The 20,630-nt window shown below is 48.0% G+C and overlaps 1 protein-coding gene across 2 annotated transcripts in view; it reads left to right on the top strand.

Moving 5' to 3' along the window:
* The window catches only part of zgc:153039 (uncharacterized protein LOC767698 homolog), a 40,150-nt gene that overhangs the window by 10,981 nt on the left and 8,539 nt on the right, over nt 1-20,630 (top strand). For both annotated transcript variants that reach the window (XM_035385653.1, XM_035385652.1), the window contains exons 7-9: nt 10,963-11,120; nt 11,984-12,066; nt 16,172-16,296. In XM_035385653.1, coding sequence (XP_035241544.1) covers nt 10,963-11,120; nt 11,984-12,066; nt 16,172-16,296 — 366 coding nt within the window. The remainder of the gene's footprint in view (nt 1-10,962; nt 11,121-11,983; nt 12,067-16,171; nt 16,297-20,630) is intronic.

Genomic DNA, 20,630 nt, shown 5'->3' with positions numbered 1-20,630 from the left:
ACAGCAGTTGTTTGAATCTGCTGACAATGGGTCCCAACTAAACATTGCTGTGCCCTTATAAACCTTAACCAGTTGTCAGCAGATTCAAATAACTGCTGTTGCTTTATTGGGAAACTTAAACTAAATGAAGTGAAAATGTCAGTTATGTCTTTGGTTAGGGCGGCGCGGTGGCGCGGTGGTCTGCGCTGCTGCCTCACAGGGAGGTTCTGGGTCCCGCGTCCCGGGCGTGGGGTTTGCCTGTCCTCCCTGTGTCCCGGTGCTCCTGGCTTCTCTCACATGCTAGGCTAGGCTACGCTCCTGCCGAGGCTCTGGCCTCAGAGCCAGGGTGGGTCCCCGGGCGCTGCCCTGTGGCTGCCCACTGCTCCCGGGTGGCAAGGACAGGCTAAATACAGAGGTCAGATTACCCTCCACAGGGTTCAATAAAAGTGCATCTTCTCTTCTGGATCGTGTCTTATATCCCAGCATGTCTGAATGCAGGGGGTGAGGTTAGCCTGATGGCTCTTGTCCTAGTGTCTGTCGAGTCGAAGTGTCCCGGGTAGTCTGTGCCAAGGGGGCCGTTGGTGGGCATGGCAGTGTATGATAGCGGGGTGGCCCGGTGTATGCTGGGTAGCGAGTCGCGGGTCGTGGAGTCTGTGGGTGGGCATGCGAGTGTATGATAGCGGGGTGGACCGGTGTATGCTGGGTAGCGAGTCGCGGGCTGCGGACTCTCCCAACGCGGGCCACGGGATGGGGAATTTGGGCCAGCAGGGCTGGGGGGAGGGAGGGGTGCGCTGGAGTCCCTCTGTGCAGTGATGATGCTCTGTGGGAGATAAGGAGCCCATTAACCCCCTGACAGGACTGCAGTGGAGACGGATAGCCCGCTGTGCCAGGCTCTCCCAGCCCCTCACAGCCCCTTGCTCCAGATTAAAATCCAATACCGCCTGTCCCCCTTCCCCCTGCTCCCCTCTGCTTCCCCCTGCTCCCCTCCACTTCCCTCTGCTTCCCTCTCCTGGCTTTCCGTTATGGGGAGCAGTGGAGCGTACGGGTGGCGGAGAGGGAGAGGGAGAGTGTCGTGTTAGTGTCTTTTTGGAAGAACGGGAGGGTGTGTGAGTGTGTGTGTGTGTGTGTGTGTGTGTAACTGTGTGTCCACACGCACATGTGCAAGTGTGCCCGTACGTGCGCGTGTGAAAGGGTGGTGTCACCCTCACTGCCATCCATTGTGAAACCCTTTCAGTAATTTGAATTTGAATTGAATGAACTTGAATTGAGGAGTGTGAGAAAGAGACAGGGACAGAGAGAGGTTGAGTGCACACGGGTTTGAGGGAGAGTTTGTGTGCAGGAGGAGCTGAGGGAGGGTGTGCGCGTGTGTGTTTATCAGAAGCGGAGTGTGTGTGTCTATACTCTGTACACCCCTCTCTTGGTGACCCTCTGATAAATCCCTGCATGCGTTTGGAGCTTATGTATTAATTACTGTGTGGATAATTATATTAATTATAATCTCCCATCCCTCTTTTGTTCTGCTATCTCCAACATACAGCCTTGTGTGTGTGAGCTCCTGGCTCCCTCCCTCCCTCTCTTTCCTTCCCTCTCTTATCTGTCTCTCTCTCTTTCTCTTGCACTGTGTTGCTGGTTCGTGTTCAAGGGGGGAGGGGGGTTGAAGTGATGCCAGACATTGTGAGGCAACAAGTCCAACACTCTACAGCCCAAACTCTCTCCCTGCTGTCCCCACCCTTCTCTCTGCCCCCCCCCCCCCCTCCCTCTCTCTCACTCTCTCTCTCCCCCTCTGTTCTTCTGCTATCAGGCCAGCACATAGCGCAGGTCTGTGGTTGTTCTGTCATTCTCTCTGTTCTGGTGCTATCTCTGGGAGGCAGTGAGCTTGTTCTCCTCTGTTGTTCTGCGGTGCCCTGCTGAAGTGGGCCGGGTCCAAGCCTGAGCGAGTCCTTCCTGCGTAGCGTGTCCGATGGGATCATCCAGAGCCCACATAGCCCCGCTTCCCCCGTTTAACGTTCACCTCCGCTCAACTCCCTGCTCACTGCCTCTGCAAAACCTCCGCACGCGTGTGTGCGTGTGTGAGAGAGAGAGAGGGAGAGAGAGAGAACAGCCACTTCCACTCTCGGTGTCATTGAGAGAATGGAGATTGGAGGGAGGGAGGGAGACGGAGAGAAAAGGAGAGATCTTTAGTGGGCTTGTGAGCTATTGATCCCATTTAATAATCCTCAGCAGCAGCCGCAGCCCCAGGGAGCTCTTAAGTTAAATGTGTGTGTGTGTGTGTGTGTGTGCGTGCGCGTGTGTGTGCATCAGTGTGCGTCTCTCCCACTCTATCAGGGCAAAGGATCCTCTTTCTCTCTCACCCTTTTCTCGTTGTGAAATATTTATTTGATCTGTTTTTACACTCAAAAAGCAAATGTGGTTCCTGTTACTCCGTGTATCGCTTGTAAACATTGAGGGATGTCGGAGGCCTTGCCATCCAGGGACTTGAAGTGCGCGTTTGAGTGTGTCATCGTTTCAAGTGCCGGGAGAGAGGTGCGTCAAGTGTTCCTGAACATTTCATGACGAGGATGTGGAATTTGTCCATGAAAGCTTAAATGGCTGCTTTGCCACCTCCTTTAAAAGCACTGACTAATGGAGGGGCCTTTGGAGGGAAGAGGCGATGGAAGCTTAAGTGCATTTCTTGTCCGTGTGTCGTAGCCGCCGCGCTGACCTCGATCGAGGTCGAGGAACCGATGTCTAGTCCTCTTGGAGCGTAAAGCCTGACATTTGGAAATCCTTGGCTGTTGGAGGAATTGCCCTCAGATTGCTTACATTACATTTACATTACATTACACTCACTTAGCAGATACTCTCATCTAGAGTGAGGTAGAGTGGGGAAGAACATAAGAAATACAAATGTGCAGCATCACCAATAAGGCACGGAGGCCCCTTCTGCTGTAGCCTTGGTTCACCTCTACAGCGCTGCGTTTGAGTAAGGCAAGGAGCCCACCTCTCTGCTGTCACGCAGATACATCTGTAACCCTTAGCAACATGAAACACCCCTACCCCCTGGTAGGAGGCCAATTTCCCATCCCCAAGGGACACACAATCATGCCCTCCCCCTTTGTCTTCCTCCTCCTTTCTCTTGGCGATTCAAATGAAGAGAATTTTTCAATTTGGGTCAAATTCAGGTCAAGGTTAAGTTGGGTCCTCCAAGTTGTGGGGCTGAGTTTGTTCCGTTTAGTTTTTCTGGTCACAGTGAAGATCTGTTCTCACCGGAGACAACAGCACTCCTTGAACCTGAAGGACTCTGCAGTAGTACTCCTAGGGTTTGCTCAAAAGACAAATACACAAATATATATATGATTGAAATTCTAGGCCTTCAGACTTGTTTAATTCCAGCGTTCAGCATAATCCCCCCGCCCCCCAACGCACCCACCCACAGGCAAGAAGTAATTTCCATCTATCATGCTTTTTAGTACTTTTTATTTAGCTCTCTTCCTGGAGCTCATTTCTGGGCAGCAATGCGATCAATGATTTACATTACGGATTTAGTGTGAGGAATGGCGACGTATGCAGCACCAAACCTCGATTCCCTCTCCCATATCCCCCCCCCCCCTCACCACCCTCCCCCCCCCCAGACCAACAAGCTGAAAGTGTGCCACACACTGAACCTTCCTTCTCATTCACAGTGCAGGCTGGAGCACGGTACTGCTTCTTTCATTAGCCTGATGACGTTTTCTCCTTAATGTCTCATTTACTGTTCTGTACATAGGAATGTGTATGTTCTTCTTGGTCTTGAAATATCCTGTTAAAATATAACTTACAAATTGATGATCACTGTTTTAGGGTGTCTGAAAAATATTATTATTATTATTATTATTATTACTATTATAGTTGTAAAATGTAAGCCTCATATTTCACTTCATATATAAAAATGCCTCTTTAATGATTACCCATGATAAATTGACTTTGTTTCAGAGCAATTTGTGTTTACAGCTTTGTCCTTAAAATTCTTGAAACACTTAGGTGATAAAATGTGTTCAACCAATCTTCATTATTAAAACAAAACATAAAAGAAGAGACACTTTAAAAACTAACATGGCTGTTAGCCAAATGTTCTCCTTGTGTTTGGATTATGAACGTTTTCCCCTACATTCCAGGTATGTAGGAGACTCAGTTACTCCAAACCCAAACAAGTTTTAGACTGATCCTCACACGGTTTTTTAATGGGGTTTTTTTTTTTTTTTTTCTTTCAAAAACAGTAATAGTTTAATTATCCTCTCCTTTACAGTTCTCAAATGTGGTTAAAACCACATTTTTTATTTTAAATGGTTTTCAGCTAAACATGAAGTTAGTAGGCTACCCTTGTACTAAGTAGGCCTACACAGCGAACTCCCGTATAACCGACCTCCTACACTGAAGGAGAGGCGTACATGAAAGGTCGGATAAACCGCGGTCGTGTCGGGGAATGGCAGTTCATGAAGTAATTTCAAAATGTCACTATGCAAAAAAATGAGTTCTTTCGACGAGTCGGCTTTTTTTATGACCGACATGTAAGATTTCACTGGTTACATTTCATTTTATTTTTCACTATCGAAATTGGCATAACATGCACATTTGGCGACAGTAAATTAGGTTAAATAATAAAAAAAAATAGACATTCGTTTAACTTCACGACATGCAATTAATTGACAACAGATTGCTGGCTGTCACAGCCTAGTTGCAGTAAATGAGTTTAATTACTCTGTTGTTCGAAAATCGAGCACATCGGGATTATGAAATCATCTATCTTTGTTTGATTCTATCTAAAAATCATTCACATACTTACTGGGGAGGTTCGGTAGCTAGTTTTAGCTTGCACCAAGAACTCGATGCACACTTGCGTTATTGTAGGCTATTCGCGGAAAAGTTGGCATTTAGCCAGTCTGTCGGTCTCGACGAGAAAGTGAACATTTAAATGAGGGATAATTCCGTAGGTTGCTTTTGCGGGAAGCTGGTATGCGGGCGTTTACTGCCATTTATTTTAGGAAATGTATCCTTAATTATTGATCATTTCTTTATCAGGATGGAAGTCGTGCGATAAATCGCGAAGAGAATTAATGGTAGGCTATGCAACAGTAATGAATTATACAGCCCGTGACGGTAATTGTTATTAATTTCTCTTTTTTAGAGTGCCTACAAATAATTTCCTCAGCTTTGGGATGGAAAGTGTATGACCTGTTGTGCACCATAGTCAGAAAATCTCAATGCCTGGGACACACGGTTACCTGCTGGAGTTGCTGTAGTGCAATGCCATAGCACCGACAAGGTTTTGCCCATATTCTGCATGGCAATGAGCCGGCTGGAAATTCATGGACGTAGTAGTAATAATAGTAGTTATACTCCAGTTTTTTTTATCTTTCTGTAATGTACAATGAAAACATTCTCCTTTGGTTACAGTTAGGCCATTTGAAAAATAATGTGTTTTGGCAGAACGGTGTAGTGTTTGATATGATTTACTTGAAATGCCATTATTTTGATATGGTTAGATGATTAAATGGTAAAAGGTCAACTTTATTTTCACTTTGCTAATGCACCAGGCTTCCACTGCCAGAATTTTGTCATTTGGACCGTATTTTCAAATAAGTGTCGGCAAACCCTTACGATTACAAATGTTAATTCCAAATTTATATCTGTTCCATCCAGTTTGTCCTAATGGCCCCCATTTCACATTAGCATCTTCTTTTTACACACAGACATTTTTATATTTTACTTGTTACTTAATGCGGGAAATCTATAGGTAACTACGGACATCCTGAGTCAGTCGATATACAGTAATGGCTATCACTACCGTCTCCGTTTCTTTCAGTAACATGGCTGTTAGCGGCATTTTGTCAAACTGCGTATTTACAGTCGCACATCCTCTTCCACGCTGCAGACTCGCACGCCTCTCTTGTTTAATGTGGCTTGAGTGTTACTTGAGGCGTGTGTAATTGCGCGGCAGCAGCCTTGACAGCATTTACCGATCAAATTGGCCGTAATCGGCGATATACGAAGGCCTGCAGCACGCGCATTGGCCATTGTTCTGCTTTCGTATTTTTATTCTTCTATTCACTGCCTGGCAAAAAAAGTCGCGCACACTAATATTTCATTGGACCGCCTTTAGTTTTGATTACGGTGCGCATTCGTCGTGGCATTGTTTCGACAACCTTATGCAACGTCACAACATTTATTTCCGTCCAGAATTGCATTCATTTTTGGCCAAGATCTTGTATTGACGGGAGAGTCGAACCACTCCGTAAAGTCTTCTCCAGCACATCCCAAAGACTTTCAATGGGGTTAGGACTCTGTGGTGGCCAATTCATGTGTGAAAATGATTCCTCATGCTCCCAGAACCACTCTTTCAGAATCTGAGCCCGATGAATCTTGGCATTGTCGTCCTGGAATATGCCCGTGCCGTCAGGGGGAAAAAAATTCATTGATGGGATAACCTGGTCATTCAGTACATTCAAGTACTCAGCTGACTTCATTTTATTGCCGCATAACGTTGCTGAGCCTAGACCTGACCAATTGATGCAACCCCTGATCATAACACTGCCTCCAGAGGCTTGTACAGTGGGCACTGTCCAAAAAAATCCAAACGGTGACTTTTTTTGGCCAGGCAGTGTACATTCACTGGATGTAAAATATCTAATGTCAATTTTTTTATTGACATTAGAGTAAAGAAAGAAAAAAAAAAACTGGAGGTGTGGGCAGGGGGTTAAAATGCAATTAACTGGCTGATGTCTGTTTTTTATGTTATAGTGTGTTTTATGATACCACCGCTGTGCAGTTGATCTGCCTTGACTGCAGTAAGAGCGATAGTAGTGGTTATTGTTCAGCTTGGCTACCAGCTAGCTAATCCAGTTTTGTCATTTAGCCGACAGTACATTCGCATCCTAGCATATTTCATATCTGAGAAAATTTCATACGTCACGTAAACTTTTCTATCCACCGATTCTTGTTGTTACTCTGAAGATACCAAAGGAATGATAAAAAATCATAATGGAGAATATGTTACATAATGGAGAATACTCCTTATAGCCTATATAGCTCCTTACAGTTAGGAGTAAGCGATCTGGTCACTTGTGTCAGTAGTTCAGACTGTGAGGACATTTTTTCTCTGATTTTAACAAAATATTTATAATTTGGTTTTGTTTGCCAAAATCAACATAAATCGATTTCCTGCTAAGGTTTTTAAATTTAACGGTATCCATTGGTGATAATGGTGTATTGCTGACATTTGCAGCTGGTGTGATGTAACAATTAGTATAGTGTTTACCATGCATGAGAAGACGTCTGCTACACAGTGTTGACTGAGAGAAAGGTTACTGTATAATTCTGTATGGTTAGAGCTTCTACCTTATGCTTACAAAAATGGATCTTTTTTTAAAAGCCTCCACAGAAGCCTGACCAAAACTAAAAGGACGATTTATAACAGTTTATTCATTCATGCGTGTTCAAGAGTGAGTGTGGTCCAGGGGCGCCTCAGTAAATCGCACTGAATGAATGTGAGTAGTGTCTGTGTGTGCGTGTGTGCGTGTCTGTGAGCGTGTGTGTCTGTGTGCATAGCGTGCGTGTGTGTGTGAGCGTGTCTGTGTCTGTGAGTGTGTGTATGTGTGTCTGTGTGTGTATGTGAGCGTAGCATGCGTGTGTGTGTGAGTGTGCGTACGTGCGCGTGTGTGTGTGTGTCTGTGAGCGTGCGTACGTGCGCGCGCGTGTGTGTGTGAGCGTGTGTGTGTGTGTGTGTGTGGTTGTCTTTCTGCAGTCCTGCAGTCCCTGCTCAGTTGTTGAGTCTCTTATTTCTCTCCTGTCGGTGCTCCCAGCCTCCCATTACACTGTGCTGTCATGCTTTTTATGAGGTCTTTGTTTTCTCGGGCAGCGGTTGAAAATGTCAAACGCACACAGATTTATTCAGCTCTCTGCCAGCCATCAGGGGGATTAATAACCACTGCGACACACCCATACACACACACATGCACCCATACACTACACACACACCCATACACACACGCACCCATACACACACAACCACACACACACCCATACACTACACACACACCCATACGAACACACACACCCATACGAACACACGCTCACACACACACCCATACACACACACACGCACCCATACACTACACACACAACCATACGAACACACACACCCATACGAACACATGCTCACACACACACCCATACACACACACACACGCACCCATACACTACACACACACCCATATGAACACACGCACCCATACACACACACGCACCCATACACTACACACACACCCATACGAACACACACACCCATACGAACACACGCTCACACACACACCCATACACACACACACGCACCCATACACTACACACACAACCATACGAACACACACACCCATACGAACACATGCTCACACACACACCCATACACACACACACCCATACACACACGCTCACATACACACCCATACACCACACACACACCCATACGAACACACACACCCATACACACACGCTCACACACACACCCATACGCATACACATACACACCCATATGCATACGCACACACACACACACACACACTCATACGCACACCCACACATACACACCCATATGCGCACACACCCATACACACAAACACGCACACACATACACACCCATACACACACACACACACCCATATGCACACACACACACCCATACGCACACACACCCATACACACAAACACGCACACACACACACACCCATACGCACACACAAACACACACACACACACACACAGGTGCTCAGTTAGTACTAACTCATCTCAAAGCCGCTGTTTAAGAAGCTCATAGGTTTTGTTCTCCTCCTCCTTCTGTTTTCATGTGGAATGATTGTGAGTTCAGATCATTGTATCGACCAAACAATACTTAATAGGTCTGTGATGATAACTATTAAACTTGCTCAACCCGAAAGAAACGTGATGGGAGTATTAATTAGGAGAGAGGTAGACTGGGGCTGAGAGGCAGAGGGGACCGAGCGAGACCTGTGGCAGGACTGTACCCCCGCGGTCGTGGTCATGGTCATGGTCCTGATCTCTTGGATTGGTGCTGTGCTTCATCCATCTCCAGCTACTGACCATTGAGCAGGCTTGAGGTAATGCTTCAGTGTTTCCCAGCGTGCTTTGCGCTTACGGGAACAGCGAGACTTCTTTATTTGCTTTGCTTACTGGGCTGAGATACCGGCGAATGGTGGGGGTGCCCAATGCTGACAAATAAAGGGGGGAAGAAAACGACAGAGCTCATAACTGATTAATGGAGCCTGCTTTGTGTAATGTGAACTGAGCACTCTCCATTTCTCCCTCCCTCCCTCTCTGAGACTAATGCACTCAGTGTGTCCCTGCCATTCCAAACGCTGCGATCAATAAGCAAATTGCCTCTTACACAGAGAAGGCAGCGCGTCCAGAAGGGCTGTGTCTGAGCGGGGAGGAGGAGAGCTGGAGCCTCATTCGCTGCTCCTGTCTCAGACGGTGACCTCATTCGCCGAGACTAACACTCCGTCCTGATGTCACCAACTGCAGCCCAGGGCTTCCGTCACCTTTTACCCGTCGCTCTGCTACTTCCCAGTGAGCTGCAGATCGGACCTGACCACATGCTGTCACACACGCGCACACACGCTCACACATGCTGTCACACACGCGCACACACACTGTCACACATACACTGGAGCATATGTACATAAATATACCTTCTTGCACACAACATACATTCGCACACACTCACTGGCACACTTGCGCACGCACATGCATACACACATACTCACACTCAGCCACTCATACTTGCGCAGTTACGCTGTCAAGCATGCTCCTTTGAAAGCAAACGCACATACACATAGTCATAGACTTGGAGAACACAGAAGTCCACTCTTGTTCACTGCAGGAGAAGTGGTGATGGTGTTGTGAAAGTGTGTATCTGCTCAGAGGGGAGGAGAGGGGGGGAGGGGTGGAGGAGGAGGGAGGAGAGAGAGAGGCAGGTTAAGAGAATGAGTGAGCGTGGCAGAGGAGAGGAGAGAGACATTTGTCCCTGTAAATGTGATGCTGAGTGTACAACTGGGAAGACCATCGAGTGACCGTAAATGACAACATTTTAGAGGCATGTATTTGTGAAGCTCTACATTTGTGTAAACATGTATTTTTAGGATCATCATTAGTGGTAATTAGACATCAATTAACTGTAATTGGGCCGCTGCTGCAATTATGCCGAGTTGAATCACCAAACCTCACAATGACACCGACACACGAGTATTTCTTTCTTTCTTCCTTAATGCACAAATAAAGCATGCGGTATTTTGATAGATCGTTCCATTCTGCCGTTTTGTCTGATTGGGAGTGTGGCTGAGATGCGTGTGTTGCTTGTGTGTGTGTGTTGCGTGCGTGTGCGTGTGTGTGTGTGTGTGTGTGTGCGTGTGTGTGCGTGCGTGTGTGTGTGTGTTGCGTGTGTGTGTGTGTGTGCCGCGTGCGCGCCATGTGTGTGTGTGTGTGTGTGTGTGTGTGCGTGCGTGTGTGTGTGTGTTGCGTGTGTGTGTGTGTGTGCCGCGTGCGCGCCATGTGTGTGTGTGTGCGTGTGTGCGTGCGTGCGTGCGTGCGTGCGTGCGTGCGTGCGTGCGTGCGTGCGTGTGTGTGTGTGCCGCGTGCGCGCCATGCGCTCCCTGGCCGCGTTCAGCCGCGCGGTGTTCTGCGGCCGCTGTGGCCGACGCCGCGGTGGGGCTCCCTCCGTCGCCGAGCGCTTCCCCCGGGGGCCCTGATTACAGCCGCTGCTCCGCCGGGACGCTCATTACAGTAATGGCTTCTCTGGCTTCTGTTCGCCGGAGTCTTCGTCCCGGATCTGTCATCGTTTGAGTTGGTCTGATTTCTGCGTGTCACCCCTGGCTGCTTATGGCTCGCTGGACGCTGGTCTTTGTAGGCCTGCGGTTTTGCGGTGGTGGGAGAGCCTCATTTTCGCTCGTCTCTCCTCAGCATCCTGTTGCAGAGGGACTACAGCTTCCTGCGGGACATTAACGTGTGGCACCCCTTGGTGACCATCGGCGTGTACTCCTCCACCCTCTCCGCTGCCATGAGCAACCTGATCGGGGCGTCCCGCATCCTGTACGCGCTGGCGAGGGACGACCTGTTCGGTAAGTCCCTTGTGCTCTACTCTTCTCTCTCCTACTTATTTTATTCACTCCCTTTCTGCTGTCCTCTGTTCTGTTCTCCTTGCTTCCCTAGGCACGGTGCTTAACCCTTTCAAGTGTGAGATCACAAGCATGTGATTAGAATGTTTTTAACTGAACATTCTAATGCTGATGTCACAATCACTACTGGCAATTGAAGGCAATAAAGTTCTAGAACACTGACTTGAATTAAAAAAGAACATTCCTAAAAACCTGCTCTCTGAAGCATTAATGGAACGATTGTGTTAATAACTTGCAGGTTTGGTATATTTTCTGAACTCATCAGATGGAAACCTAAAGGCAGCGCGTGTGAGTGTGCGCATGTTGGTTATTTGGAGCCCATGGTCAGTCCTGCGCTCATTCCTGCTCTACAGCGAAAGGCTTTGGTGCCCCCCCCCCCCTGTCCTGTCTCTCCTGAAGCCGTCGGCGCGGTGGAAGGAGAGCCCCGCTGTGGGAGGCGTGACGGATGTGTTGTGCTTCCTCCGTCCGACCTTAGCGCTGTACCCCGTGCCCACTGAGTGATGGATGGTCCGGTCGGCCGAAAGTGCTGCCAGCTCCACCCTCCTCCATCGATCTAGCGTGGCCAAAGGGTCAGCTCTCCTCCGCTAGCTCTTTCTTGCCTTCTACACACCGCTTTCTTTTCCCCCCTTATCTTATCTTTTCTCTTCTCATTCTTCTTGTCTGCCCGTATTCCTCTCCTGCTCTTTCTTCTTTTCCCGCCTCCGTCCGTAAGTAAGCGAGTGTAAGTGACGGCCGATTCGTCGAAGTCCAGTTCGTTGCGAGTGACAGAGCTGTCTAGCCTCGCCTGCCTCTGTCGCCCCCTGCAGGCAAAGCGCTGTCACCGGCCAAGAGGACCTCGCGTAGCGGGAACCCCTGGACCTCCGTGCTCATTTCCTGGTTCCTCGTGCAGGTGAGGGAGAGCGAGAGCGCCACCGCTGGCATCCTTCTGCAGTGCAGCTGAGGTGAAATCTCACAGCTTTTCACCCTCTGGCATGACTCCTGATTGGACTCTGCCCGTCATGTTCTGTTCCTGCTGTGAGTTCAGGCAAATTTCCCGTCATGGCTGAGCAGTTTGCTCAGCACTGTTTGCAGTGTTTTGAAACTCCCTTTGGAAGTAGTTCACTGTAAACACCGTAAGGCACATTGTGGGAAATCATTGTGGGGTACCACTGCTTTAGCCATCTTGGTGGTGGCCTTTAGGCTACTGATTCTGGATCTGCTAAACTTTGTTGAAGAAACTCTTTAATGGCAAATGGCAATCAGCAGTGCTTTACAAATGTAAAAATATCACTGTGTGTTTCCTTGCAGCTGAGGACATTCAATAGCATGTGAACCAGGAGTAGCCGCACTTGTTTTTTTTTTAATATCACATTTTTGTATTCTGTAAATATAAGCAAAAATTGTAATTATGTTGCAATTATCATTAATTGTTCGTTTTAGCTGTTGGGGAGGCACTTTGCGGTACTAATTAGCTGTGATATTTTTAGATGCAGTCTACCGATGGCGAGTGCCGTGTGTGCCATACTGGAAGCTGAGTGAACACGTTACACGGGGCTGCGCGTTTGTGAGGGGTGGCTTGGCCAGGGGGGAGGGCCGGGGGGAGGGCCGGGGGGAGGGGGGGGGGGTGTTACGGTGGAGGAGAGGTCAGGCGCGGTGAGTTATGTGCCTCAGAGTGTGGAAAAATGCCCCCTACCTTTCACACTCTGACTGCAGTTTAATAGAGGAGGGAGAGGATGCGTGATCCTCCCTCCTGTTCTCTTCTCTTCAGAGGGGGGTGGCGGTGGGGGGGGGGGGGGGTGGGCCCAGGGGGTGCACCCCAGGGGAGGTGGTCCTTCACTGGGGCACAATTAGCAAGAGATCGTTAGCGGGATGGCTAGTATTAGCGCTGGTTGCGCAGGCTTTCTCCTCATTAAAATGATTCACGGGTTGACACCAGTGAGATGCTAATCGTCTGACTTGTAAAACAAACACAGTGAGAGAGAGACGGGGGGGGGGGGGCAAACCATTTAAGAGCTGACAGATACTGATGGGTGTTACTCTCCTGGAGGGGCCCCAAGAGGCAAAGTGAGATGCACAGAGAGAAAGGTATCCAATGGGGGGGTGGGGAGGGGGCGATGTGTTTAATATACAAAACAGACTCTTTATGACTCTAGGCTTTTTACGCTGGTAAAAGCCTATTGATTCTGCTAATGCTCAGTCTCTGAAATCCATTGTCCTGTAAACAAAAAGCTCTGATATTCTCTAAATTGTAGCGGCTCCTGATTTTGATGTTCCTCAACGTCATATCGGCCGTTTTAAAGCTCCTCGAAGAGTTTGTTGTGTGATACTGAACTGCCCTCGGATCGAATCGTGAATGGAGGCTTTGTAACGATGAGGGGTGACCTGCTATTGACCGAGAGCGCATCAGTGCCGCTGTGAGGACTAGATCAATGCTACTAAAACTGCCCTGGGACAGGCCTGATTAATAGGCGAGCGGTCTTCAGTAATTAGTCATTGTTGGAGGCGCGGTCCGAAAGCAGAAAGGTCGGGTGTCTAACGACCCCGGGGGGCCTCTGATTGGCAGCCGGCGAGTAGATGGGCAGGTGTGATCCTGTTTGGGCCCGTCTGCGTCTCAGAGAGCAGTCTGGGAGACTGGCAGCGTTCCAGTCCGTCTCGCTGCGGAGAGAGGGAGGGAGGGACAGAGACAGAGGCGGTGAGAGACAGCGTTAAGCGCACTCCAAACACAGACCTCAGTCGCTTACTCCTCTCCTGTGGCAGTGATTATGTTAAGAATGCTCTGTCACCTGTCACTCTGTTAAACCGAAGATTAGCTCCATTACTAGCCCCTTTCTCCAGACGCAATTAGGACCGCGACAAAGAGTCATTCCCATTAAAGAGAAAATAACTCCTGCTGGTCATTATCTCCCTACCTACACAGGAACAAAGCTGACAAATCAGCAGACAAACCAGCTGTGAGGAAATGCGTGTGTGAGTAAACGTGTGCATTTGGATGTGTTTTTTTGTGTATTTTTTCCACCATGTTTACATGTGTGTGTGCCCATGCATGTGTGTGTGTGTGCATGTGTGTGCGCATCTGCACGTGCATGCATGTGTGTGCGCATCTGCACGTGCATGCATGTGTGTGTGTGTGTGTGGGCATGTGTGTGTGTGTGTATGCGTGCGTGGGTGGGTGTTTGTGTGTATGTGGGCACGTGTGTGTGTGTGTGTGTGTGTGCGTGGGTACGTGTGTGTGCTAGGATGTTCACATGTTCATGTTTGTTTTAAGCTGGCCTCGTGAGTTTAGAAAGGTAAGTTCTGCTTCCCCCTGCTGAGAGGCGATAATATTGTCACTTGCATCTCAGCTCCAGCCAGGCACACATTTAATTGTTTTCTTTAATCATATGGCTTTTTTCTCTCAGTCCCAATGCTGCACTGTTTTATATTGAGGTGAATTTACCAAAGCACTGTTTAACTTGAATTTAAAAGAAAGGAAATGGAATGCAATTTAAATTCAGTTGTAAATCCTATTTAACTGAAAAATGCACAGGCTGCGTGTGTGTGTGTGTCTGTGTCAGTGTGTGTGTGTGCGCGTGCGTACGTGCGTGCATGCGTACATGCGTGTGGTGAACAAAACAGTTGGTGAACAAAAAATGGAAACACCTGGGTGTATGCAAAGCATGTATACGCGATGCTTCAGCATTAGAGAAGCAGATAATATCCCAGCATGCATAGAGCCACATTTGCAAATGCTGGACAGCCCCGGTTGTCTGTAATTATCGCTTTTCCCAGTGTGATCCAGCAGCTGAGGATTTCAGAGCCGTGGCCATTTATTTGTCGCTCCGTGCGTCTCCCACAGCTGGCGCTGGCGCGGTCCAGGCTCAGTCCGGGCTGTAGGGCGCATCGCCACGCTGCTGAATGTCTTATCGGGATGTTCCTCCGGAGCTGGCTGATTAATTTACTCAGGCCTGTGCTCCTCCCACTCCCAATTTCAGCCCCAGTGAGTTTCGTTAGGTAGGAAGCGCACTCAGTGTGACCTGGGTATTAAGTATACTGTACGTCGTTAGCAGGACATGGTCAAGTGGCAGGAAGTCATGGAAATATACACAATTACTGCGAGGGAAATGCTTATAAATTCACAACATGTTCATTCTAGCACTGACACTGTTATTTGTTACACTCCAAAACGTATTTAATCGGTCATAGCTGTCCTCTGCTCTGTAAACAGCATGTAGTTCAGTGAAAATTCAGCAATCTCGCGTGTGCATCTATGGCCTGTCATCAAGAAGCATCGGCCGCTGTCCAGGCTCTTCACAAGGATTGATAAACACTTCAAAGCCGCTGCGGCCAGATTATCTCCAAACACAGGGGAAGCCTCCAGCGCGTGTAGTGATATGAAGTGAATGTCTGGCTGGCTTTCCCAGATGAAGCCAGCCAGAATGTGTCTGTGCAAAAAAGCACATTCGAGATGTTTACTGTAACTTTTTTGGCCATCTTTGGTGTCCTCATATGCTGTATGGAGACTTGAATCGGTCACGTTCATAAAGTATTCCATTTGAGTTTTAAGTGGAAACTCCTTTCTCTTTCAGCAACGTTGGCCAGTTTTCTGCCGTTTGGTGCCAGTATTTCTTTCGCCTCTTAAATCAATACGCAGTTGTCCTGGTGGACCGTAACGATTGCAAGAAACGCTATTGGCTCGGAAGTCAAGTTTGAGCTGATAAGGTGCAGCCAGCACCCTTCTCCACAGGCGAGGCCAGATTGTTTATCTTTCTTTTATCGCCCGTGAGAGATGAAGCAGTAATTGCTCCATTCATATTTCCGCTCGTAGGAAATGTCGATTTTCACACCGGCGCCCGGCACGCGTGGGGTTTCACAGCCATTTCTTAATTTCAAAGGTTCTGTCACTCACGTGATCCCTGTGAAGATGGGCAGCGTCCGCTCACTGCATCGCCGTCCCCACTGCTACAGCTTGTATCATTTACCCGCTCTGCCTCTCCCACTCTCTCACTCTCTCTCTCGCTCGCTCTCTTGCCCTCCAGTTGGTGCTGTTCTCCGGGAAGCTGAACACCATCGCCAGCATTGTCACCATCTTCTTCCTGCTGGTGTACGCTGCTGTGGACCTGGCCTGTTTGGCGCTCGAGTGGGCATCCGCGCCCAACTTCAGGTACCGCTGACCTTTGACCTGTCCACCACCAGATGTCATCTCTTGACCCTTTGACTCCTGTTATTGACCAGTTCCCCCCCCCCCCCCCCCCACTATGTAAACACACGGATTATCTGGCTGTCTGAATATGTACCCGATGAAGACCCTCTCTCTCCAGGCATATTGTCACAACTGTTACTGTTTTCTTTTTGGTTTTTTGGGGGGTTTTTTTGGCCCTCAATATTTCTCTCTCCCTCCCGTCCTCTTTTCCTCCATTTCCTCCCTTTTTTCTTTTTATCGCCAACCTGAATCACAGCTTGCATCTGGAGTTATACAACCTGCATCTTGCACATGACATTAATTATATTACGTTCAATTAGCGAGCGCTCTTATCCAGCGCCATGAGTGCATTAAACTAACCACGGCCCCGCACTAAGGAGTGAAGATAAAACACCGCTAATGCTCTAGTGCTAACCAAGAACCAAAGTGCAAACGCACAGCCCGAAGGACTGCAGCTACAATGTGCACGTTATGCTGATGTGCCCTTATGAGTGAGTGATCATTTTGCACCCTTCAGTCGACCAAAATGTGTACATTCGTAGTACCTCAGGCCACCCAGTCATAGTCGGCGGTACTGTCTTTGTTTTTAGCGATGGCGGCGTCCTTTGTTGCGTTTCAGTTTGCATCTGTCTGTTGAAATCACTTACTGGGGGTGGAGCCGTGTGGAGAGGTTGGTGCAGATTCTGTTTGCTGCTGGTTGCAAAGCCTCAGTCTCTGAATAAGACTGATAGAGCTGTTAAAACCATGAATAATGCCTTAAACATTTGCGCTTTAGTGGACAGACATTTGAACATTTAAAAGATAACTGCTGCATACACATACATATACATAAATTCCAAATGACAGCATTTGATTCGGTGCACGACATGACTGTTACTTTCCTTGGCACTCAGCTGTAAAGCCAGAAATGATGTAGCCCAACAGTCAATTACAGTCTCTCACATGCAAACACAATCAAGTCGTGCTCAAATTTCGGAACTAGAACTTGATATAAAATGCAAATTCTAATCACCACATTGGGGTCTGCAAAAAATGTAGTGCTTGAAATCATAATTTAAAATGGTAAAACGGTGATGAAATTTAAATGAACAAACCGCATTTCCCGGCTGAAAAGATGCACCTGTGCACAAGGACTTCAAAAAGGGAACTAATTAGTAGAAAGCAGTACCGGACATTTTGTGGATTTACATTACTGTTTACTCCGTCCATTTTATCCATTACTAGCTGTGGTGGGTTTGAAAACATTGAATTTCTTTGGCACTCAACATTACTTAAAATGTAAATATTTGTACTGCACCTATGTACTTAACATCACTGAAAAAACTAGCTGGCATGAGCAAAAAATCTGTGCTGTTTGCCTGTTGACCTGGAGAAATTCCCCATAACTGCTGCTAGTTTAAGCCACCGTTTTCAGAATGTAAAAGCAATATATGTTACAAATGTATTACGCAGTAATATGTACAGTATTGTCTGTAAATTTTAACAGTCTTTATGATACATTAATAGGTTGCAACTTTTTTATAATGTTAATAGGTTAGAAATTGTGTGATAATTAACATTTTATTAAATTATTAACAAAATGATTAACAGCCTGTGTGTGCACGTGTGTGCGTGTGTGTGTGTGTGTGCGTGTGTGTTTATGCTTGTGTGTGTGGGGTGTGTGTTCGTGTGCGTGTGTGTGCGTGTGTGTGCGTGCGTGCGTGTGTGCGTGTGTGTGTGCGTGCGTGCGTGCATGCGTGTGTGTGTGTGCGTGTGCGTGCGTGTGCGTGTGTGTGTGTGTGTGTGTGCGTGTGTGTGTGTGTGGGTGTGTCTGCGTGTGTGTGCGTGTGTGCGTGTGTGCGCGTGTGCGCGCGTGTGTGTGTGTGCGTGTGTGTGTGTGCGTGTGCGTGTGTGTGTGTGTGTGTGCGTGTGTGTGTGTGTGTGTGTGTGTGTGCGCGGTGGGGACTGGGTGCGATGCTTACGCTGAGAGACAGAAGCACAAAGCCGCATTGTAATGCTCTCCCCGGGCCTCGCTCCGCGCCTCGCTCTGTTTAAGCCGTGGCAGAACCTGAACTCCATTTCTCCGCAGGCCCGGACCTGCCGAGGGTCTTGCGTGGGGCTGATAAGAGCAGCCGCTCCCTCCCCAGCACGGCTGCCTTCGTCTCCCTTTTAATTCTATTAGTTTGCCGCTGTTTGTTGTCAGCCTTGCAGTTGTTGTTTTCTCCCACGTGTCTTTTGAGGCGAAAGGAATTAAAAGCCATTTAGCCGTGCTGTCCTCAGAGAGACGCGCTGTAATTAGCATAACTAATTTAGCAGAAACATTGCCTTTTCCCAAAATTTGGCTCAGGCGGATGCTTTTTTGTGCCGTTGAATTGTGGCAAACAGTATTTTGGAGGGCGGTTTCGCTGCTTGTTTAGTGCGCTTACGTGTGTTTAAATGCAGGGTTTGCAGTGGCGCGGGTGTGCTTGTGTGTGTGAGTTATGTGTTAATGGTTGGATACAATTGCGCAGCTAAATGAGGCATTTTTTCATGCAGTTCCTCTGGGGTTTTGGCTTTGCCCCCCCCCCCCCCCTCCCCCTCCTGTTCCCACCCCACCCTGTAGATCAGTGCACTGAATTGGATCTGGTGGTCAAACCACAGACGCTTCTGTGGTCTACAGATGGCAAATCCGCAGATGTTTCTGTGGTAGACTGATGGTAAAACCATAGACGTCTAGAGAGGCAAAGCGGACACGGAGACTAGTCAGACGGTTCTCACGCTTAAATAAACCCTCAGAACCCCACAAATCAGTCTGTGTGAACTCTCCACACCTGCCGGTCTAATGAAGTCAGATTGTGGACGTTGTGCCTGTATAAACACCGGTCCATATAGATCGAGTTTCATTTGTACTGTGCCTCTCCAGCCATGTTCAGAAGTAGTCGGGCTGTGCCTGCGTGGATTCCGTGACCTTTAAAACGATCTTTTAAAATATGTTTTTATTGAGTTTCCACGGATATGCCTTTACCTTACAACCTCTTATGATCACTGTCCAGTGAGATGTTACTCAAATTCACCCAAAAGCATAAAACACTTCATTTTTTACTACCTGCAAGCATATAGTATGTTATGTGCAGTGCCCTTCTTTGTAGAGTAGATCTTGACAGCTTATTCACGGTGACGTTGGTGGGAATTACAGTCCTGTTTATTACTGAGGATATGTGTACATTGGTATTCAGGCTCTCAGCAGCTTGTCATTATTTTCATCATCACATGCGGGTATTTGACTGCTGTCACCTGGGCTCTTCTGCGAGGAGTTCGCATCACTGTGAGCGAAGCCGCGACCGTTTCCCCGCAGTCAGCCGTCTGCGAGAGGCCGGTGAAAATTCCGATGGGAATTGTGTCGCATTCTCTAATTGGGGAAAGCGGTTTGGCCGAGCATGACCATAAAGAGGAAAACGGTGCGTTTCATTACCTCAGTGAATCAAGCTGTGTTTGCTTTGATTACTACCACCGTAAACGTAAGTAACAGCGCAGGGGTTGCACTGGGAGGGCAGTGGATTGTGCTGCGCTGAATTGTGTTGCGGCTTCATTTTCCCATGTTTGGGTTTGTCAGGAGGTGCTTTGAAAAATGGCCTAAATGAGAAACTTTGAAGGAGTTTATGCATATCATAAATTACTACATACTTAGATTTTTTTTCTGCCACCCACAAATTATGTTTAATTCTAGTTGACAGCAGTGAAATTGCACAATTGCCATTCAAGCATTGTTCCCAAACAATAAGTTAGCCTGAATGAGTTCCAGGGCTTCTGCTCATTTGAGAGAATTATTGGTGTAATATTTTAGCGCTAGGTGGCTAACTAGCGAGCTAACGGCATCAATATGCAGCTGAACGCTACGGACTGTGTTGCTCAGATCTCTGCTCGGTGTTCTGTAATCCGCGGGGACGGTGAACTGTAAGCGCGTGTGTGTGTGTGTGTGTGTGTGTGACTGACAGCTGTAAGTCCCTGTATCGGCTGATCTGTAATTTCAGTTCAGATAATTCAGCAGCTGAAATGGTTCAGGCTGGGGCTTGGAGCTTTGCCCAGCGATGATGGAGCTGCGTATGATTTGGGGGTGGGGGGGCGGGGGGGCGGGGGGGGGGGGCGTTAACCCTTCCACACAGATACCCAAGCTCACATCCCCCTTCTGTTGGAGGGGAAATGGGGGCTCATGTAAAACCGATGGAGAGATTGTGCAGAGAGAGCTGCTCTGGGGTGGGCGTGACGCACTGCAAAAGGAAGTGTGTAGAATCAGAGTGCGTGCGCGACGAAAGCAGATGTTCACCTGGACTGGGATC

The sequence above is a fragment of the Anguilla anguilla genome, chromosome 12 (assembly GCF_013347855.1).
Source record: "Anguilla anguilla isolate fAngAng1 chromosome 12, fAngAng1.pri, whole genome shotgun sequence".
Lineage (NCBI taxonomy): Eukaryota > Metazoa > Chordata > Actinopteri > Anguilliformes > Anguillidae > Anguilla > Anguilla anguilla.
Note: the sequence above shows the minus strand (reverse complement) of the source record. Positions and strands in the feature narration are given on the sequence as shown.